The sequence below is a fragment of the Aquarana catesbeiana genome, linkage group LG01 (genome assembly GCF_042186555.1).
Source record: "Aquarana catesbeiana isolate 2022-GZ linkage group LG01, ASM4218655v1, whole genome shotgun sequence".
NCBI classification, from domain to species: Eukaryota; Metazoa; Chordata; class Amphibia; order Anura; family Ranidae; genus Aquarana; species Aquarana catesbeiana.
Genome location: NC_133324.1, coordinates 280,066,070 through 280,087,755, shown reverse-complemented (window position 1 = coordinate 280,087,755; position 21,686 = coordinate 280,066,070). Strand labels below are relative to the sequence as shown.

The window sequence follows — 21,686 nt, the reverse complement described above, 5'->3', positions numbered from 1 at the left end:
CTAACAAGCGCTTTAGGTTTAAAACTGCTTAACGCTGGCCAAGGGAAGAGATACTTGTTCTACTGTGCCAATGGGAAGCACTTGGGACTTGTCCCAAACAATTTTTAGACTGGAGTATTCCCCAAATTAAAAGGGGCATATCATCAGCATACATTCCAATGGTCTTGAAAATCAGGCCCACTTGTAGATCCCAAATGAAGGAATTAGATCTAACGGATATTGCCAGTGTTTCAGCAGCCAGAGCATATAGAAATGGGAATAATGGACATCCCTGGCATATCCTCATGAAAAGGAGAAATGGTTCAGAGATCCAGCCATTTGCAGATACCCTGGCTATTAGGACCAGATGACAGTTCCCATTTTATGCATCATGTGGCGCATATACAAGCATAGACTCTATAAAAGAATCCTGACAGGATCCTGTTGTAAAGCTGTTCTGAGACAAGTAATGGGGATGCTAGGTTATCAATCCACCTCTACACACTGCTGACAGTGACACAAACTTATACTTTTATGTATCAGTCGGGCCTGGTAACTGCAGCAATACATTGTATGGCATGTTTGGTAACAGAGATATAGCTAACTGCAAATGCATCTCTACCCAACTCTTTTCGGGCAAGTAAAGTTTACAGGATGTAAGAATGATACTTTTTGCAGAAGGAAATGAACTCAGAGGAGTATGTACCTTCAAAAAGTTTTTGACACGTTCAGGGTTGTAACAATTGCTTTCTCTACATATCCGCTCAACCTCCTTGATTTGTCCAGTCTTACAGGCTGCCTGGATGTACTTGAAGTGCACATCAGGATCTTGGCTGAAATTGACAATAGATCCCAGAAAGTAGAAAAGCCCTAAAAGAAAAGGGACATTTGTAAGTATCTCCACAATCACCACTTATGGACAGTAAAATACCCACATATTCTTTGCACTATACAAACTAATGGCAATTGTCACTCAGGAATCAAATTGCATTTTATTCTATAAAGAAATTAACAATGTGTTTAAGGACACCTTTTTAATATGAATTAAACTAACTCTGCTCTAAAGCAAAAGGATGAACACACATCAATCGAAGGTTTACCCCCACAAGGAGGTAAACAAAATAGGTCTTCAAATATAGAGCAACGCAAATTCAAAACAATAGTTTCACTTCTGATTATTTCCTAATGCTGTAGGAAAATTATGGTGAAAAACCCCCCAAAGAGAATTACTTTTTCAGGCTTTTAGGCTGAAGAATAATGTTTGATATAAGAAACAACCAAAGAGGTTTCCAACAGTCCTTAGACATTTTTTTCCATTTTCCTATTATTTTGAAACTAACACACATCTTCTTTCTTCATATAATTACATAGTTAGGTTAAAAAAGACACAAGTCCATCTAGTTCAACCAATAAAAAACAAAACAAAAACATACAATTCCATATAAACAATCCTATACCCACAGTTGATCCAGAGGAAGGCCGAAATACCCCAGCACAACATGATCCAATTTGCTCCAGCAGGGGAAGAAAATCCTTCTTGATCCCCCACCAGAGGCAATCGGATATTCCCTGGATCAACTTTACTTATGAATGTTCGTATCCAATTATATTTTGTACATTTAGGAAAGAATCCAGGCCTTTTTAAAAGCAATCTACTGAGCTTGCCAGAACCACCTCTGGAAGGAGTCTACATCCACATTTTAACAGTTCTGTGAGGAAACCTTTTCCTAGTTGGAGATGAAAGCTTTTACTATAGACATAAAAAGTGCCCCCGTGTCTTCTGTGATAAAGTGAATAACTCAATAACAAGTTTACTAAATGGACCACTTAAGTATTTGTACATGTTGATCATATCCCTCCTTAATCGTCTCTTCTCAAGAGAAAAAATTCAGTTCCTCTAAGCTTTCCTCAAAGCTGAGCTCCTCCATGCCTCTTATCAGTTTGGTTGCCCTTCTCTGCACTTTCTCCAGTTCCCCTATATCCTTTTTGAGAACCGGTGCCCAAAACTGAACTGTATATTCCAGATGAGGTCTTACTAATGATTTGTACAGGGGCAAAATGATATCTCGCTCTCTGGAGTCCATACCTCTCATTAGAAGAAAGGACTTTGCTTGCTTTGGAAACCACAGCTTGGCATTGCATGCTATTATTAAGCTTATGATCTACCCACAGATCCTTCTCCACTATGGATTCCCCTAGGTGTACTCGCCCTAGCATGTATGATGCATGCATATTCTTAGCCCCCCCAAGTACATAACTTTACATTTATCAACATTAAACCCCATTTGGCACACAGCTGCCCAATTAAACAGTGCATTAAGGTCAGCTTGTAAGTTGGAGACATCCTGTAAGGACATTATTCCACTGCATAGCTTGGTGTCATCTGCAAAGACAGAAATGGTACCTTAATCCCAGACCCCATCTCATTTATAAAAAGGTATTAAAAAGTAAGGGTCCCAACACTGAACCTTGGGGTACACCACTGATAACCTTAGACCATTCAGAGTAGGAATCATTAACCACTACTCTCTGAATTCTGTCTTTTAGCCAGTTTGCTATCCATTTACAAACGGTTCTTTCCAAGCCTGCAGACTTTACCCTACACATTAGTCGTGTATGGGGAACTGTGTCAAACGCTTTTGTAAAATCCAAGTATACTAAGTCCACAGCCACCCCTCTCTGTCCAAGGTTTTACGTACCTCTTCAAAAGAAGAAATCAGGTTTGACGTCTGTCTTTCGTGAATCCATGCTGTCTGTTGCTTAAAATATTTTTTTCAAGCAAGAACTCATCTATGTGGTCTTTTATTAAGTTCTCCAGTATCTTCCATACTATAGAAGTTAAACTAACAGGTCTATAGTTACTTGGTAAAGACTTTGATCCCTTTTTAAATATAGGCACCACATTGGCCCTACGCCAATCCAGTGGTACTATTTCCAGTCATTAACTAGTCATGTGTCCGCTTTCTTTCTCCACTGTATCTATATAGGCAGCAGAGCTGTGTCTTCAGTATCTGCTCCCGATGATGTCAATTATAACAAAATGCCTTGGACCGAGCCAACGCAGATGTGGTCACCACACTTGCATGCAATCCCTGGAATATATGGATTTTTTTACTACTGTGTTTTGTATACACAGCACTGTTTCGATGATATTCATGTGAGTAGAATGCCTTTTACTTTTAATAAATGTGTTTTATGGATTCACACTCTGTGGGCATTGTTGTCTTGAGTGTATGAGGAATCTTATACCAACACCATGGCCATATACAGTATCTCACAAAAGTGAGTACACCCCTCACATTTTTGTAAATATTTTATTATATCTTTTCATGTGACAACACTGAAGAAATTACACTTTGCTACAATGTAAAGTTTGCTGTCCCCTCAAAATAACCCAACACACAGCCATTAATGTCTAAACTGCAGGGAACAAAAGTGAGTACACCCCTAAGTGAAAATGTCCAAATTGGGGCCAAAGTGTCAATATTTGCGTGGCCATTATTTTTGAGCACTGCCTTAACCCTTCTTGGGCATGGAGTTTACCAGAGCTTCACAAGTTGCCACTGGAGTCCTCTTCTACTCCTCCATGACGACATCACTGAGCTGGTGGATGTTAGAGACCTTGCGCTCCTCCACCTTCCGTTTGAGGATGCCCCACAGATGCTCAAGAGGGTTAAGGTCTGGAGACATACCTGGCCAGTCCATCACCTTTACCCTCAGCTTCTTTAGCAAGGCAGTGGTTGTCTTGGAGGCGTGTTTGGGGTCAGTATGTTGGTATAATGCGCTGCGGCCCAGTCTCTGAAGGGAGGGGTTCATGCTCTGCTTCAGTATGTCACAGTACATGTTGGCATTCATGGTTCCCACAATGAACTATAGCTCCCCAGTACCGGCAGAACTCATGCAGCCCCAGACCATGACACTCCCACCACCATGTTTGACTGTAGGCAAGACACACTTGTCTTTGTACTCCTCACCTGGTTGCCGCCACACACGCTTGATACCATCTGAACCAAATACGTTTATCTTGGTCTCATCAGACCAAAGCACATGGGTCCAGCAATCCATGTCCTTATGTCGCGTACACACGAGTGGACTTTTCGACGGACTTGGTCCGACAATCTTTCTGATGGACTTTGTAGCGTACGTCCGCCGGACTTTCAAACGAACAGACTTGGACACACATGATCACACCAAAGTCCGATGGACCGAACTAAAATAAGGAAGTTGATAGCCAGTACCCAATAGCTGCCCTAGCGTCGGTTTTAGTCCGGCGGACTAGCATACAGACGAGCTGATTTTTCGACCGGACTCGAGTCCGCCGGTAAGATTTGAAACACGTTTTATTTCTAGGTCCGTCGGACTTTTGGGGAAAAGAAAAGTCTGCTGGAGCCCACGCACGATTGAATTGTCCGATGGAGTCCGGTCTGCCGGACCAAGTCTGCCGGAAAGTCCGCTCGTGTGTGCGTGGCATTAGTCTGCATGTCTTCAGCAAACTGTTTGCGGGCTTTCTTGTACATCATATTTAGAAGAGGCTTAATTCTGGGACGACAGCCATGCAGACCAATTTGATGCAGTGTGCGGCGTATGGTCTGAACACTGACAGACGGACCCCCCCACCCCTTCAACCTCTGCAGCAATGCTGGCAGCATTCATACGTCTATTTTCCAAAGACAACCTCTGGATATGACGCTGAGCACGTGCACTCAACTTCTTTGGTCGAATATGGCGAGGCCTGTTCTGAGTGGAACCTGTCCTGTTATACCGCTGTATGGTCTTGGCCACCGTGTTGCAGCTCAGTTTCAGGGTCTTGGCAATCTTCTTATAGCCTAGGCCATCTTTATGTAGAAGAATAATTCTTTTTTTCAGATCCTCAGAGAATTCTTTGCCATGAGGTGTCATGTTGAACTTCCAGTGATCGGTAAGAGAGTGAGCAATAATACCAAAATTTAACACACCTGCTCCCAATTCACACCTGAGACTTTGTAACACTAACGAGTCACATGAAACGGGGGAGGGAAAATGGATAATTGGGCCCAATTTGGACATTCTAACTTAGGGGTGTGCTCACTTTTGTTGCCAGCGGTTTAGACATTAAATGTCTGTGTGTTGAATTATTCTGAGGGGACAGCAAATTTACACTGTTATACAAGCCATCATTTCTTCAGTGTTGTCACATGAAAAGATATAATAAAATATTTACAAAAACATGAGGGGTGTACTCACTTTTGTAAGATACTGTATATCCATTATAATCCTGAGGAATCGGAGGTATCATTTGGATCAGATGCAACCATCTCGGTCTCAGCACCGAACACTAGGATATTTTTTGCAGGCCTATCTAACTCCGTAATAGAGTCCATAGATTCTGGTAAGAGTCCATATAACTACTGGTGATGATCCACGTGGTGAATATAGAAGCTTTCTGACACCCATCTTTACACAGTGGTGGATGTCACTTTTGATTGAGACTGTTTTCATCTATGCATATTTTAAAATTGACTTATAATTCATATATTTTTTTCACACAAGTTTTTCACTCTCTTAATTTAGTCTGCATAATGATTAGTACAGCAGAATTTTCTTTATTTTGTTGAGTGCACAGTGTGACTGACTGTCTCTGCCAACAGATTTCTTTGTATATGCCAGCACGTTCTCCATTTTTTAGGACTAGTGTCTATAATATGGCTATTAAATAGTTTTACACAAGTTATGTCCTTGACAGCCTCTCAATCAGAAAGGAATTTAAAAACATGCAAGCAATGCAAAGCAACAAGGGTAATTATAGTCAGAGTGAACATAATACCCCTGTGAGATGATGGTAAGAGTTAAAGGCGGTAGTCCACAGTAAGGACAAAACAAAAAGAACAATGAAATTCGACACGAAAACCTGAATCAACCAGACTGAAAGGAAACATACACTGAGAGAAATAACAAAGGATACAACCGCTCACCTCAACTTCTAAAAATGTGGGTTGCATTGCGGTCATGCAGTGTTACTACACTACAGGCTTTACACCGTGGCCCAAAACTGTCCGCAAAGTCCCATGGAATTCTCCCTGTTTAAAACAGCAGAGAAAGCACTATCCCTCCCAATCCCAAGTCTTATCATCTAGATTCCAGCAGAATGGGTATAAAAAGGCTACTCTTGATATAGAGAGTGGGAAATATGGACAGAAATACACTTGTTTCCAATGTTAATAAAGATAATCAAACACCTAATAATTTTAGGTTGGTCCTGGACTATAATGTACAATATAGAAAGTTGTAGAAAATAGTCCCAAAAACTTGGTCCATACTTAAACAGGATAGGGTCTTGGGCCCAGTGTTACCATCACGACCTCAATTCATGTATAACAAAGCTCCCTGCCTGCAGGGCCATTTGGCCCCAGGGGTGACTGATCCTCCCATGCATTCAGAAAACAGGTGGTCCCCTTTTTGAATGGCTCTTATGCCAGCGGGCGTAGCACGGCTTGCAGGCACTCGAAGGTCAACAACAAAAAAAGTAAAGTTTTTTTTTTGCCTTGGCGACTAATAAACAATACACAATTTTATCATGTGTTTGACGCAAGGTGTTGTTTACATGTTAGAATGCGACTGCGGTCTACAATATATTGGGAGGACCTCCAGACCCTCCATGTAAGAGTAGGGGAACATGCAAACATTAAAAAAGGACTCATAACCCACAATGTTTCTCATAATCGTGACCCTAGAGACTTTAAGTTTTGAGGTACTGAAAGAGTTAAAAAACACTGGAGGAGGGGAACTTTATTAGACAGTTGAGCTGCAGGGAATTATTCTGGATTTGAGACCAAGGTCTCAGTCCCTGCAGGCTTAAATGTTGCTTTTGATCTAAATTGTTTCCTTGATGACCGTTCATATATTACGTTGACTTCTTTATTATATATTTTATTGCTGTTAAGGATACGTTGTTGGGACACATTTTTTTTAGCATATTTTTAAAATCTATATGGTTTTTTTTTTTTATATACGAGTCATAATATAATTTAGGCAGTGTTCTAGACTTATATCTCTGAGGCAGAGATACGGGATACGGAGATCACCTTATTCATATCCTGAACCGATCCTTTGCCAGAGATTTTACAATACACAATCTTTGCATAAGACTGTATCATGTGATTGTGTGGCGCTGAACGCTGTAGATACTTCCTGGTTGTGCTGGGATTGTAGATGGTTGCCATGGAGATATATCACATGAGGAGGCGTTCTGCTCCCATGGTGATTGAGCATAAGAGGCAGGTGTTGAACGTGACTCCATACCCATTGACGAAGTCCCGTCCCTGGGATGTAACGCGTATGGTAAGGAGTTATGTGACGTCACCCGTGGCCATCTTTGGTTTTATCTGTACAGACCCAGATCTGTACCTGGCACTTGGTTTAAGTGCCGTGTCTGTAAGTGCTTTTCTTTTTATTCTAATAAAGTTAGCTATAGCAGACAGCACCATATACTCTATATTAATTTACATGTACAGTGTGGTTCGGAGATCTTTTTTCAGCGGCAATACCCAGGAGGGTATGGGTTTATGTATGCATCCATCCCTGCCTTATGACTGATTCCACTATATCGGACCTTTCACCAACAGGAGAACACACCAGGTGATATTGCACCGATTAATACCCTGTATGGGACTGCGCTACTGACCTACCTGTTAATTCAGGGGTCCACACGTTGAGGTGAGCTGCTAGCAATATCTGTGGCGGAGGTTTTTCCCGGATTCACCCACGAGAGACTATCTAGGTGCACATCTTGACACTTTTTGGGAGCCTGTGTGTCCTGCTTTCCACGAACACACACACATACATATATATATATATACATATATATAAAATTTATTTATAAATAAATTTATTAAAAAAAAATTTTTTTAGGTTTCCAGCGCTTCACTATTATATATATTAAGAGAAAGTGCTATGACTGGAGGTGAGAGACTCTCAGGTTTTTTTTTTACCCACCTCTACCATTTTTATAGCACTCTGCCTTCTTCAGATTCCAGAAGCCAACAGAGTGTAATACACGTTTATAAAGTACACTGTGCCTTATAAATGTGTTTTTTTTTCTTTCAATATGCACTTTCACCCCCTTCCTTCTCAGGCCACACTTTGAATGACAATTGCGCAGTCATGAAAACCTGTACCCAAATGAAACTTTTCCCACAAATAGAGCTTTCTTTAGTGGTATAAAATCACCTTTTTTTTTTTTTTTTTTTTAAGAAAAAAAAAAAAAAAAAAAAAAAAAAAAATTTTTATTTCTTTCGGTTATAAAATTTTGTAAAAAAGTAATTTTTCTCCTTCACTGATGGGTACACGGTGATTAGCTGTGATTAGACACAGCTGATCACATGCCAAAGAGCCTACGTCTAGGTCTACGTCTAGGCTCTTTTCCGAGATCGGAGATGCGGTGTGTCAGAGCGACACACTGCACTACTGATTGCCATGCTGCACGCCATCGGGGGCGTGCGGGAGCAGCTTATCCTGCTGGACATCATATGATGCCCAGTCAGGATAATGAAACCACCGTGCAATCGTCATTTTGCTATAGGCCAGGCGGCATGTAATTAAAGCGCTGTTTAACCCCTTCCCGACCAGCCGCCACAGTTATACTGTGACAGGTCGGCTTCCCTGGGCGAGCCGTCGTAACTGTATGTCGGCTCTTTAAGATGCCGCCGGGCACCCGCGATCGCTTGTGACAGAGAGAGAACCGGGGATGTGTGTGTGTAAACACACAATTCCCGGTTCTCTAAGGGGAGAGCAGACAGAGCATGTGCTCTGAACAATGATCTGTCTCCTCCTCTAGTCATTCCCCTCACAGTTAGAACACATATAGGGAACACAGTTAACCCCCTGATCTTCTTCTTGCGTTAACCCCTTCCCTGCCAGTGACATTTATACAGTAATCAGTGGCTATTTTTAGCTCTAATCGCTGTATAAATGTCATTGGTCCCAAAAAAAAAGTGTCAAAAAAGTGTCCGATCTGTCCGCCATACTAGTAAAAAAAATAAAATAAATAAATATAATAAAAATGCCATTAATCTTTCCCCTATTTTGTAGACGCTATAACTTTTGCGCAAACCAATCAATATATGCTTATTGCTATTTTTTTGTTACCAAAAATATGTAGAATACATATCGGCCTAAAAACGAAGAAATTAGTTTTTTCTTTTAAAATTGGGGATATTTATTATAGCAAAAAGTAAAATTTTTTTTTTTTTTTCAAAATTGTCTCTCTTTTTTTTGTTTATAGCGCAAAAAATAAAAAAAATAAAAATCACAGAGATGATCAAATACCACCAAAAGAAAGCACTATTTGTGGGAAAAAAAAACAGTCAATTTTGTTTTTGTTTAACGTCGCACGACCGCGCAATCGTCAGTTAAAACGACGCGGTGCCATATCGCAAAGAATGGCTTGGTCATTAAGGGGCCAAATCTTCCGGGGCTGAAGTGGTTAACTACTTACTGCTCGGGGCAATTTTTTTAAATTTTTCATATGTTAAAAAGCATTTTTATTCCTAGAAAATGACTTAAAACCCCAAAACATATTTTTTTCTGAAAGTGGAGGCCATGGAAAATCAAATAGTGGCTGTTGCAAATTTTCATCTACAAAGCCACTTATCAAATGCAAATTTGCGGGAAAAAAAAAAAAACAAAATAAAATTTTAGTGCACACAAACACAATTTTTGGTAAAATATAAAAAGATGATGTTGAATTGAGTAAATAGATGCCAAATATGTCAAGACTAAAAATTGTGTTTTCCCCCTGAAAGGGCGACAAACTATGGATATTATATATATCTATATATAGATATATCTATATATAAATATATATCTATATAAATATATAGATATATATCTATATATATCTATATATTTTTTTTTAAGCCTTCAATGGTTACCAGTGTGGATTTGATTGTGAATGATGGCCCTAGAACTATTGCTCTCACTCAAACATCTGCAGTGACATCTCACATGTGCTGCAATTGCAGTTTACATGTGCGCGTGGTACCTACATGTATGTTTGCATTTGCGTGTCTTTTTAAAAAATTTTTTCTCTTTTTTATTAAAAATTTAGAATTTTTTCTGTTAAGTTTATAGCCATCACAAGGGGGCTAACAAATCTATGTGATAGCTTAGGGCAGGTGACAGGTATTCTTTATGGAGACATCAGGGGTCTATTAGCCGCCTCAAATGTCTCCTTTGACCTCCAAAGCAGCTACTGAAGCATAGATCGTACTTGATTAGCTTCTTTGCTGGCTGTAGCAGCCAGGGAATGACAGCTCTGAAACCGGAAGTGAGGTAACTTAACTAGCATTTTACCTTGACCGGTTTGGGTTTATCTATTTGTCTTTATTTTTAGTCAGTATAATCTTCTTTAGATCTACCAACAACTATATGGTGCAAGGGCCTACCACCTAACTGGATACTGATTGGATAGTTTAGGTAGGTCCTCACAATAAATTGTTTTGGTAAAACTAAAGTTTATTGTACAGAGATTTTATGGTCAGATTGTAATGTGTATGGTGAGTTTTAGGTTTGTACGCTATTTTAGACATTGTACAGAGTCATAACCTGGTGGGGGCTTTATGGTTCTAATATAACAATAACTGTAGAAGATCATATGCACATACCTTCATAACTCTTGAATGATTCAAAGAGTTCAACCAAAGTCTGGGTGCCCAGCTGTTCATGGTACTTTGATGCCACCTGGACACAGAGCTGAAGGTTCTGCCGGATGTTGGCTGACAGCATAGCCCGCAAACACTCTACGGAGTCCTCCACTGACAACGAGCCAAAGAAGTTCACTAACCACTAATTTTCAAAAAGGAAAAATACATTTCCGGTAAAGACATAAGTAATATACTAATGTAAAATCTACACTTTTATTGTCCTGCCTAGCATCCTTCTCAGGGACAACACAAATTATTAGTTCCCTGAGAATCATTAGTTGAGCTATCTGCTATTTCTCAGAGACATAAAATTATTCAGCAGGATTTCAAAACACTCCTCAGTTTTAAACTATGCCAATACATCAGTACTAGAAGAAGCATTTCACAGTTTTATTTGTTTTCAGTCTAATTATATTGAAGATTTTAAACAAGAGATATTATCCAAATACCACAAACCATCAGTACAATAATATTATAGGAAATGTACATAACAAAGACATGTTACACAGACATATACAGACACCCTACAAAAAAAACCTTACCCAATAAATGGCCTGAACTAATTAGAATACCATTGGGGAGCGTCTACCAACATATATTATAAGGAAAAAATAAAATAATACATTGGGTTACTTATATTGTTGGACCCCTAGCAAGACTAACCCGATCATATTGTGGTCTATGGTTTACTATAGTTCTCCATCTTCAACTCTCATAAGGGTGAAGGGCACATTACACATACCAAGACCAAACAAAAACTGGGGAAAAAAAAAAAAACCTAATGCAGCCGGGATTAGGCTCATGAACAGACATTGCCTCGCTCATCCCACCTCTAGACTGGGTTCAAGTCTTACGGCCGACCTGTATATATCCCATTTCAGAGGATTCCCTGAGCAACTTTCAGGGGCGCCAGATCTGGTAACATTGTTCATATGTGTCCAAATCACCTGACAGGAGTGTCTCCATCATCTCAATATGGTCAATTTCTATAACCCACTCGATCAAAGATGGAGCCTGCATTTCACAGTTTTAGTGAAAAACATGCAACCTCTCGTGTTAATGTTATCTCAGGGAACAAGGACGATTAGCAAAACCCAATTCAGATGATCAACCCCCTGCTCTCTTCACATCCATTCCAAGATCGGTTTGTCAGGGTGATTCTGCTGTGACAACATGTCTTTAGACATAAGATCATATCCCTGTTGAATCCTCATACCCATCTTAGAATAGCTCACCTCTGGGTTAAGAAGATGTGTGTGTACCACAGCACGTTTGACATCATATGGGTCAGTGTAATGCTCCAAAGCTCTCTGCAGCAGTCCAGCCTTCTCACACAGCTGGGCAATATGTGCCCTATCATAATGAGTGAACATTTGATTCCCAAGGATAGCATCTGCAACCTGAGAGTGATTATGAGACATACATTTAAAAAAGTCAACCAGCATGGTCATCTATTATCTTACAGAATTACCCTGTAAAAAAAACTTTGGAAAGACATTTTAAATTAACTGAAAACTGAAACCATATGAGTATTAGGCTTAAAGTAGAACTATAGGCAGAACATTTTTCTTCATTTTGGATAGAGTAAAGGAAGGGTTAAATCCCCTGTTGATTTATTTTTTGTCATCTGTGTTCCATTAGGGAGATTTCCCTTCACTTCTTATCCCATAACCAAAACAGGAAGTGAGAAGAAATTCCTGCAAATTAGGGGAATGCCTTGGGGACCCCCAGACCACCAGAACCATGTTACCATTGGAAGATTTCCCCTCTATTACTTTTCTAAGGACATCCCAAAATTTGGGATTTTCTATTACTTTCACTGCTAATAGTAAACAGGACAAAGAAAGCGGTTGAATTTACCTAATGGGGACACAGATGGTAATAAAAAATGACAAGTGTTCTAATCCCTCTCCACTCTAGTTTTGCTTTTAGCTATACCTTAATGCATGACAAACAAATAAAAACATAAGAACCTGTGGAGCATGGATCAAGTTCATCTCCAAAAGGCGAGTCTGTAGGTGACCTTCAGCTGGCCTATTGTTCTTCAGTGCATCTAGCAGAAATGAAGTACACTGCTGAATGAGACTGTTCTCCATAAACACATCAACAATCTGGGAACAAGGAAAAAAAAACAAATCACACATGAATCTGCCCTTGGGGGCTTTTTGCCAAAAGGCAACACACCAAGCCATATCTATGCAAAATATTTAGCACATGTAATAACTCCCAGATATCACCTTTCATTTGCAAAATGAAAGATGGTGGTTGTTTGGTTGCTAAGGGTTCCTGGATATCTCTTGTTAACAACTTCGCCTCTCTGGACATCCTATGCACGTCCAGAGTGAAGGGTTTTAAAAAAAAAAGCTCATGGCTGAGGCAACAGCCATGAGATTGTATTTGCTCTCCTTAGCAAGACACCAGCTGTAATGTAAAAATGTGTCCGAGCCCCCCACGGTCCCCGGGCTCTTCTGCGAATGTCAATTCCTTCATTAATAACAGTATTTTAGGATTTATTTTTTTTCCATTGTTTTTATTTATAGCATATGAATAAACTATTATGGATATGAATTCCAACTGTATACGTGTCCGTATGTGTCCAAATGCAGTCCGTATATGGAGGCACTAGATGGTGATTTACGGTACACACCCTCATATTAAGTTTGGGTGGCTGGATTATTTAATTTGTTTTTATTTTTTTGGTTTACTATTAAATTTTTATTGGAGGGCCGTGGCTTTTTTGTAAGCGCTGTGTGGAGTTATTGGACTCCTTTGCCTTATTGGCAGCCTCCCTCAGCTCACATGTTGGGACTGCATTTGTTTTCGGTTGTCACTTCCGCTAGGACTAAAGAGCCAGATTAAAAAAAAAAGGAAAAAGGAGCTAGTGACATCCAAGATCAGTCTCCTATACTAGAGGCTGCCTATTACAGGGAAACGCGTCAGCCGGAGCTTGATTTTTGATGACATCACGCACGGGCATGCCAATGAGACCTGCAGCCACGCAGACTGCACTGTTTTAACAGCCTTTTGAACCAGCATTTTGAACACTGGAGCACTAGTTTGTTTACATTTGAGCACTGAGCACTTTGAAGCACTGGATGATATGTGGATTTGGACTTTTTCACATGCTTATGAATAAATGATTAAATGAGTTTTGATGATATTTTAGTCATTCATTGTTTGATAAAATGTAACTTTATCATATGTTTTGCTGATAATTAAAATTTAAAGAGACCGCACACTTTTTTTGACATATAAAGCTGAAGCAAACATCTTTTTATTCTACAAGGCCTCTGCTTTCAGAAAATGCATAATGTTTTGGGGTTTTGAATAATTTTATAGCCAAAATTGCAGATATTAATATGAGTGCAAAAAATTAAAAAATTGCTCTAGAGGGTAGACAAGAAACATTGTATACATAACATAGGGGTGCGACGGATATGCCTGGGCACACCGTAATCACCATGTGTGCATTAGTGTAGCCGAACCAGATGCCACGGATATGTGTGCTGTAAAGAGTGGCTGTTCTTGGTAGTGACAGAGTGGGTTGTGTCCCCTCCTGCAGCTGTGTTGTTGGAGAGCAGACTGAGCTCCGGTGCCTACTCTCTCTCTTCCACTGCACAGAGTACACAGAGGGCGGCATGTGTGTCTGCACCCTCCTCTAATCTTTCTCCCGGCGGCAGCAGTGTTACACAGGGGAGAGAACAGAGTGCAGCACTCCTCCTCCCTTCTGGATGATGCATCGCAAAGGATTAGGGGAAAGGGTGCAGGAGTGTAATGAAAATGAATGGAGCTGCAGTCTGTAATGGCCACAAGTCCGTGCTTAGGAGGGAGGGGAGACAGAACTTTTTCTGGGAATTCTACCAGATACTGGGGCAGTTTAAGGTCCTGTTCACATTATCATGTAATGTTCCCGCTATTAGATTTTGACAATGTGATTCTCACATGATTCACTTGAATGGGCTGCCTCATCCATGTTTGTCGCCCCAAAAGAAGCTCCTGCTCCTTTTCGTGTGACAAGCTTCTAGTAAATTTTTTCAGGTGCGGTCACTACAACACCCTGTTCCCCTTATTCTGGCTTCTACCTCTCCTGTACACTCTCCTTCTTGCTACCACTGCCCTGCTTAGAAAGGTACCACTCCTTACTGCTGCTGAAGCTGTGCTGAATCCTGGACTGCTCAGCACTGTGAGGTCAGTTCACTGAGTGAGCAGTAGCTCCATGATCAGGAACAGCCATCTCTGTGCAGGTTAGGGAGAGGCTGAACAAAAGCCTGGTGGGGAAAGAGGGCTGCAAACGATAAGAAAAATGAAAGGCCCAGAGAACAGAGGGGATCAGTACAAGTCTGCAGGAGAGGAAATGACTGACAATAGATCCCTCACGGTGATCTCATGCCATGCAATGGTTGAAAATCTTTAACATTAGGCCATAAAAGACATCTCTCGAAAGCCTACCAGAAAAACTCCCACTGAGACTGATCAGCCTATCCTGCCCAAGTTCAAGGTGACTCTGACCTTTAGGTGCCCACTCCCAGAATCGAGCAGGTTTGTCTTCTAAACCCACGCATGCACAGTGCGCTCTATCCCAGCCTCTGTCAACAGGCTTTATGCCACATAATAAGAGTATCCCTATGTAACACTAGGTGACAGATAAGAACAAGGCAACTTTCTGAGTGAGTTCTGAAGAACCATTTAAAAAAAATTTGAGGTGCCACAGAGTTACTGAGGAGTGTACTGAAAGAGCAACACCTGCACATAAGCTTTAATCCATGAGTGAGATGCAAGTGGTCTCTGTAAAATAATGGTTAGGGCACAAATGTGACCTTAGATGGTACCTTAAGGCTAAATGCTGATCCAGACCTGACTGTGGGAAAGACCAAATTCATCCCAAAGTATTTCCTGGGGTGGAATTTCCTAGCCTCACACCAGGCAAAGTAGACCTAACGGTAGACTTTGCAAGATGGTTATTTCCAAACGTGGGGATAATTGAGCTTGAGAGACTACTGTCCCTTTAACAGCAGCCAAGCTGTTAAATCCATCAACTAAGAAGCAGAATGGTGGACTGACCTGACTAATCTGGTAGGGCCCATAAAGAGAACATCAGAAGTTTACTAAGTTCCAAGTACCACGTCCTCCTGGGCGAGTTCCTGTGTGATGTGGATCACCAGAACACTATTCCTATATCCTGCAAAGTAGGGTTACACCGACACCACTTTAAGATGGAGTACAAATACTGACACTTTTTTTCCAAGTACTCGCCAATACTTTTTTTAAAAGATATTTTCTTTAGAATTATGAAGAACTGTAACTGAAGAGATTATAAAAGAATAGGTGGCACTGATTGATGGGCACTGAAATGCAGCACTGATTGCATTGGCAATTGTTGGCATGAAAAATGAATGATGAGAGACAAAAACAGTTCAAACTTGGAGGATTTTGCACTCAAGTATACAAGTGCTGCAACGCCCATCTCGGTACACCCTGCACTCAACCGCAGAAAGCCTACAGTCAGAAGACAGAAGCGGACACCTTGTTATACCCAGCCCATATAGTTAGTCAACTATATGGGCTGGGTTTAACAAGATGTCTGCTGCCGCCTTGTGACTGCAGGCTTACTGCGGCTGAGTGCAGGGTGTACCAAGATGGACGTTGCGGTGTTCAATCTCTGACGGAGACACGAGCCTTCACTTCCGTTAATGAATGTGATGGCTCGGTTGCTGATTCTGATGGCACATGCGGCTGTGACCCACACCCCTGCCAGCTTACCTTCAGCTGTTGTCAGGACTCGCTCTCCGCTGCTGCCAGGACTCGCTCTCAGCTCTCTCTGCACACTGACTTCCAGGAGCGAGCGCAGCCGTCTCTTCAGGCAAACGTATCGGATTAGGCATCGGGAGCATTTGAGTACAAGTACTTGGGCAATTACTCTGTATCAGCACCGATACTAGTATTGGTGCAACCCTACTGCAAAGCAATCAAGGAAGGAGAATTCGCAGGGGAAAAGCTTAACTGATCCCACAGAGCCACCAGGGCATCGACTGCAAATGACCATGGATCCCTGGTCCTGACAAATCTGTCCAGCTGGTGGCTGAACCTGGATTGTCAGAAGATCCACATCTGGTGTCCCCTATCTGTGACAAAGGTCTTGAAACACCTCTGTGTGAAAAGACCAATCCCCTTGAACCAGAAGCTGATGACTGGGAAAATCTGCCTGCCAATTTTCCACACCTGAAATATGCACTGCAGCCAAGGCCAGAATGTAAATTTCCATCTAAGTTAGAAGGAGAGGTGTGACTTCATGTGCCCTCCTTGATAATTGATATAAGCCACAGCACGGCATTGTCAGACTAAACCCTGGTAGGGTGTCCTTACAGACAAGAGGTACAGCGCTGGAGGGACAACTGAATCACTCTGGGTTCCAGGATGTTGGGCTTCTGACAACAACCAGGTAACATGTACCGAGATAGTTTCCAGGACGCCACCCCAGACTGAAAAGCTGGTAATCATATGAGGACCTTCCAGGTTATTGGGAGAAAGGACCCAGATTCCTGATCCTGTATGGAAATCCACTATGATAGAGCAAGCCCGATTCTGGGGTTGTCAGTTTAATGGTTTGATACAGAGACTACATTTGTTTGTCCCATGCAGCCAAAATGTACTGTTGCAACGGTATGGAGTGGAGGTTACCATCATGCCCAAGACCCTCATGCAAAATCAAATGGTTGGGTGACCCCTAGACCATAAGGGAGCTGAGGGCCCTAATTTTGCTGGAGGGAGGAAAACCTTGGACTGGACCATGTTCAGAATCAGGCACAAGCAGTGGGTCAGTTCCAGCACTGACCACTGGAGATTTATTATTCATTTGCACCTCTGCAGAGTCTGTTTGATAGATAATGGCTGACAAGGCCTAGATCGACTGTTCCTTCAGGAGGGGAATATCCTGAGTGTGTAGCAGAGCTAAAATGGGAGGCAATACCCTAGGCAATACATCAGGTGCTGTGGACAGGCCAAACGGAATTGCAACAAACTGGAAATGATGTGTGCTCACAGCACAATCGAGTATTGCTGATGTAAAAGAAAAATAGTGAGCAAGTAGGCATTCTTAATATTGAGAGAAGGGTGTGCCCCCCCCCCCCCCCCCCCAGTTTTTGGACCTAAAATCCACAATGTGGCAAATGCCTCCATTTGCTTTGTGGACAGTGAAAAGGCTAGAGTAGTATCCCTGAAATATTTTACTGCTGAGCAAAGTTTTTGAGGGGCACAAGGAAGGCATTTTTAAGGAATCAAGACTGGTAACCTTTGGCCAGTGTAATGCAAGCTGCTCCAGGGCAAGACAGAGGCATACTGCAGCAGTAAGGATAGAGAGAGCATGGGAGAGATCTCAGCAATCAGGCGAGTAGCCCTCTTCCTCTTCAGAAAGCATAGGAGACACAAGAAAATAATCAGGAGCAGGAGCATATAAAGTGGCTGAGAATAATTCTTCTTCCGCTCCTCCACCCCCCCCCACCTCTCCTTCCCGAGCGGTTAGCACTGTGTGAGCCCCCCCAAGGTCCACCGATACTCTCCCCCTGCACCTATGATCCACTGAAAGAAAGACCACCCCAAAGGGTTACTCACTACCTTTGCTGTAGAACAGAAAGAGGAAATGCTTTCTGTGATCATTAACTATAAGCATAGGGAGCTCAGAAACAATCAGGGTTTGCGATGCCCTGTAACCAGGAAGGGGCAGGAAGTGGAGAAATTTTCTGTGTCAGGGCTGGGAGACAAGACACTAAAATGGCACGTGTCTGCACAGCAAATTTCAATGCATTCAAGGCTGTGTGAGTGCAGAAAGGGATCTCAGACCCATGCAGGAGCGACCGCACAGAACAAATGGTGCCAATATTAAAAGGAAAGCAGCCAAATCCCACAAAAGGCTGTCCACAAACGATCCAGCCCGGCGCCATATTGTTAACATCAGGAGACAAAGCCATAACTTTTGACAGTGTCTTGTGGTCCCTGTAGTTAGCAGGATATGGGGACAAGTTCCTTCTACCTATTCAACCTCCCTGTGGGCATAGAAACAAGGTGGTCTTCAGTTACAGGGTCACCCCATGTGGCAGTGTCATGGCCTGGACTTGTACAGCTCCCTGCAGCTTCTTCCTGGAGGAGTCTGGGTACGGTCCCCGAAGGTGCAGTTGAGAAGTCAACAGATCTGCAAAGCTATGAGATGGAAGCCACAGTGGCTATGAGCAGCTGCAGGCTTAATAGAACAATCATCATGTAAAAGGATAAATATAATAAAAAAAGTTTGCTTTTCTAAGAGCAGAGAGATAGGATGCATGTACACCTAAAGAAAAGGAGGGTTGCGGAAAATGGGAGAAACTATGCTGGGACTGTCCTCACAGTTTTTGTTTCCCAGTGTCCAATCACCTGCAGGTAGCTGCATAACCCATCTGTCTAACACTAAAATTATGTATCCTAGAATGCATGATTAAGAAACAGATAAAGACAATGTGCTGCTTTTCTAGCTAGCAGATTTTAACTTTGGATCAAATGACTGGTTTATCCTTCCCAAAAGCGTTTTTTTTTTTAATACTCTGATAAACTAATGATATCAAATACAGAATAATAATCTCTGCAGTAAAAAACAGTTGCAAGTCCTTTACTGATGTGATTATACACAGAACACTGACTCATAATAACATTGTGTAGGCTCATGACCTGTAATTGGATTATACAAGACTCTACAGAAAAGACATAATTACAGTTTAATTATTGATAGGTGGGTGTATAATTGAACAATTAAATGTAAAAATAGGGAAAAAAATTCACAAGAGCGACAGCTGCATATGATCATTCCAGGCTTTCTTCAAGATCCAAGCTATCGACAAAGTATGTCCTTCAAAGTAATGTTACATTGTTCTGGGTACAAATCAAAGGATAAGTTCACCTTAAAAAAATAAATTAATAAAAGGCACAGTCTTTTGCAAGTAAGCCTGTAAAGCATTGCACACACAATCAGCAGATCACGGGTGTAATGTCAGGATCCTGCAGACTGTTAGTGTAGCTGTCTGACTGTGCCTCTGATATGGGCAGGCAGTTACTTCAATCAACTACATGGATGCTCACCAGTAGTCTTGTAGTTCATTGAAAACTACAAGCCGCCAGCAGCAAAGGCAGTCAGTACTTGTAGTGTATTCATTCACAGAACTTTGTGAATAAATGATTCGGCCGTGTGGGTGGAGCCCCACATGGCCACGCTCCTTTCAAATTGCGACAGCGGGTGTGGGGTGTAGATCCCCATCTCGATGTCACAGGGAAGGGGGAATCGGGTTGAGAGCTGCAGGAGCAGGAATACGTTACATGTTCCACCCTAAAAAGGGGAACATGTTCCCGAAGGTAAACTTATCCTTTAAACGTTGCCATAGGTCTGCATTTGTCACAGAAGTCTCTGGACAACTTTTACCTGGTTAATGTTAGCAAGAGGTTCCTCATCTTGTACAAGCATCTGGGCAAATTGTAGACCCTGATCAGGGCTGATCCTCATGACACTACGAAGCAAGAAGATCCAATCTGGAGTGTATCCCACCTGGAGAAACAGAAATAGGAACAAGGCTTTCAGTTGTGATGAAAAAAAAAATCCAGCTGTATTTTAAAAGCTATTGGGGAAGACTTACTTTTTTGGCATAAAGAACTATTTTCTGGAATTGGCCAGTCTCTGCAAAGCATTGAATCACTTTGTTTGGCACACTAGCACGCAGGTAAACACTAAGTGCAAGAGTTGGATCCACCGCCTTTACCAAGTCTCCAAGCTCCTCAGAACACTCAAGCTGAATAAAATGGAAAGGGAATTGATTTATACAAGTCAGTATGGTTCACAATATTATTGATTGAACTGCTGATAATATAGGGTATGGCTCTTACCTTATCTTCTTTTAACCATTTCTCCAAAAGTTGCTTGCGTCCTTGTTGCAGTACCGGCCTGCAAAGCTCTAGTGATTCTAGCTTGTTTAACTGACCCTGATCTAGCAAAATCCCAAAGTACTGAAGCAGAGGTGATGCTTGTCCAGGCTGAGCTGGTACAGTCTGAAACTTCCTGATGGTGTCCGCTGTGCGAAGAATTCCCTGGAGAGACCGAACAATTCCACATATTATGAAGGATACAGTTTGTCATTTTATAGTGTCTGGTGATTAATTTTTAGCTGGGATACCTTTGGAGCAGATGCAGCTACTTTGGCAGCTTCAGAGTAATTCCCCTGAGCAAACAAGGTGTTAAACTTTCGAGCAAATAGCTCTTCAGCTCCAGTTAAGTTGCTTCGAATAGCCATTCGTAGCCCCAAATCGGCATTCTGCAAAACGTTTGTAGCATAATTCACTATGTTGTCTTCTTCTACACAAACTGAAAGCACCTGCAAAAGAAAAAAAAAAATTATCAGACTGTGTAAAATGCAAATTTTCTATATTTAAGGCCTCATGTACACTGCTGCTGATAAACAGACGTTTAGGAGCAGTTGGACTTTTTTTTAGAAGCCCCTGAAGTCTCCTCTGTGTTCTCTTATCTGTTCATGTACATGGAGTATATGAAGAATAAATAAAAGGACGGCACTAATTCAACGTCTCATAAATCAATAACGAAAAAGAAGAAAAGTCCACAAAACCTTGTAGAAAGTGTTCAATATTGTGAAATAAGTGAAAATGAAAAGTCTGTGCTTCACCAACACTCGTGTGAGAGAAAAAACTCAAACAGCAATTTGCTAAATCAACAATTGCATAGATATCATATATGTGGACAGGTAAACAACATCAGAGAGGGATGGTCAGTGGCTTGTCTAATATCAGCTGCTATATATCTTGCAATTCTTATGCAGACAGACACTCAAAAGGAAGCAGAATAGAATGACATAGAGCAATATAGCCTGTACAAATATGCTAATAATATAGCCTGAAGTTTGCACTTACATTCGTTGGTGCTATAGGCTAGCACTGGCATGTACAGCTCACTAGTATGCCCAGGTACACACGGTCAGACATTGATCGGACATTCCGACAACAAAA

At 41.5% G+C, this 21,686-nt stretch overlaps 1 protein-coding gene across 1 annotated transcript in view; it reads right to left on the bottom strand.

Moving 5' to 3' along the window:
- Positions 1–21,686, bottom strand: part of CLTCL1 (clathrin heavy chain like 1) — a 290,219-nt gene that overhangs the window by 61,214 nt on the left and 207,319 nt on the right. Inside the window, exons 7-14 of the mRNA XM_073629124.1 lie at positions 20,843–21,040; positions 20,556–20,756; positions 20,309–20,461; positions 20,098–20,220; positions 12,632–12,769; positions 11,894–12,058; positions 10,620–10,800; positions 686–849 (exon numbers count right to left, since the gene is read on the bottom strand). Coding sequence (XP_073485225.1) covers positions 686–849; positions 10,620–10,800; positions 11,894–12,058; positions 12,632–12,769; positions 20,098–20,220; positions 20,309–20,461; positions 20,556–20,756; positions 20,843–21,040 — 1,323 coding nt within the window. The remainder of the gene's footprint in view (positions 1–685; positions 850–10,619; positions 10,801–11,893; positions 12,059–12,631; positions 12,770–20,097; positions 20,221–20,308; positions 20,462–20,555; positions 20,757–20,842; positions 21,041–21,686) is intronic.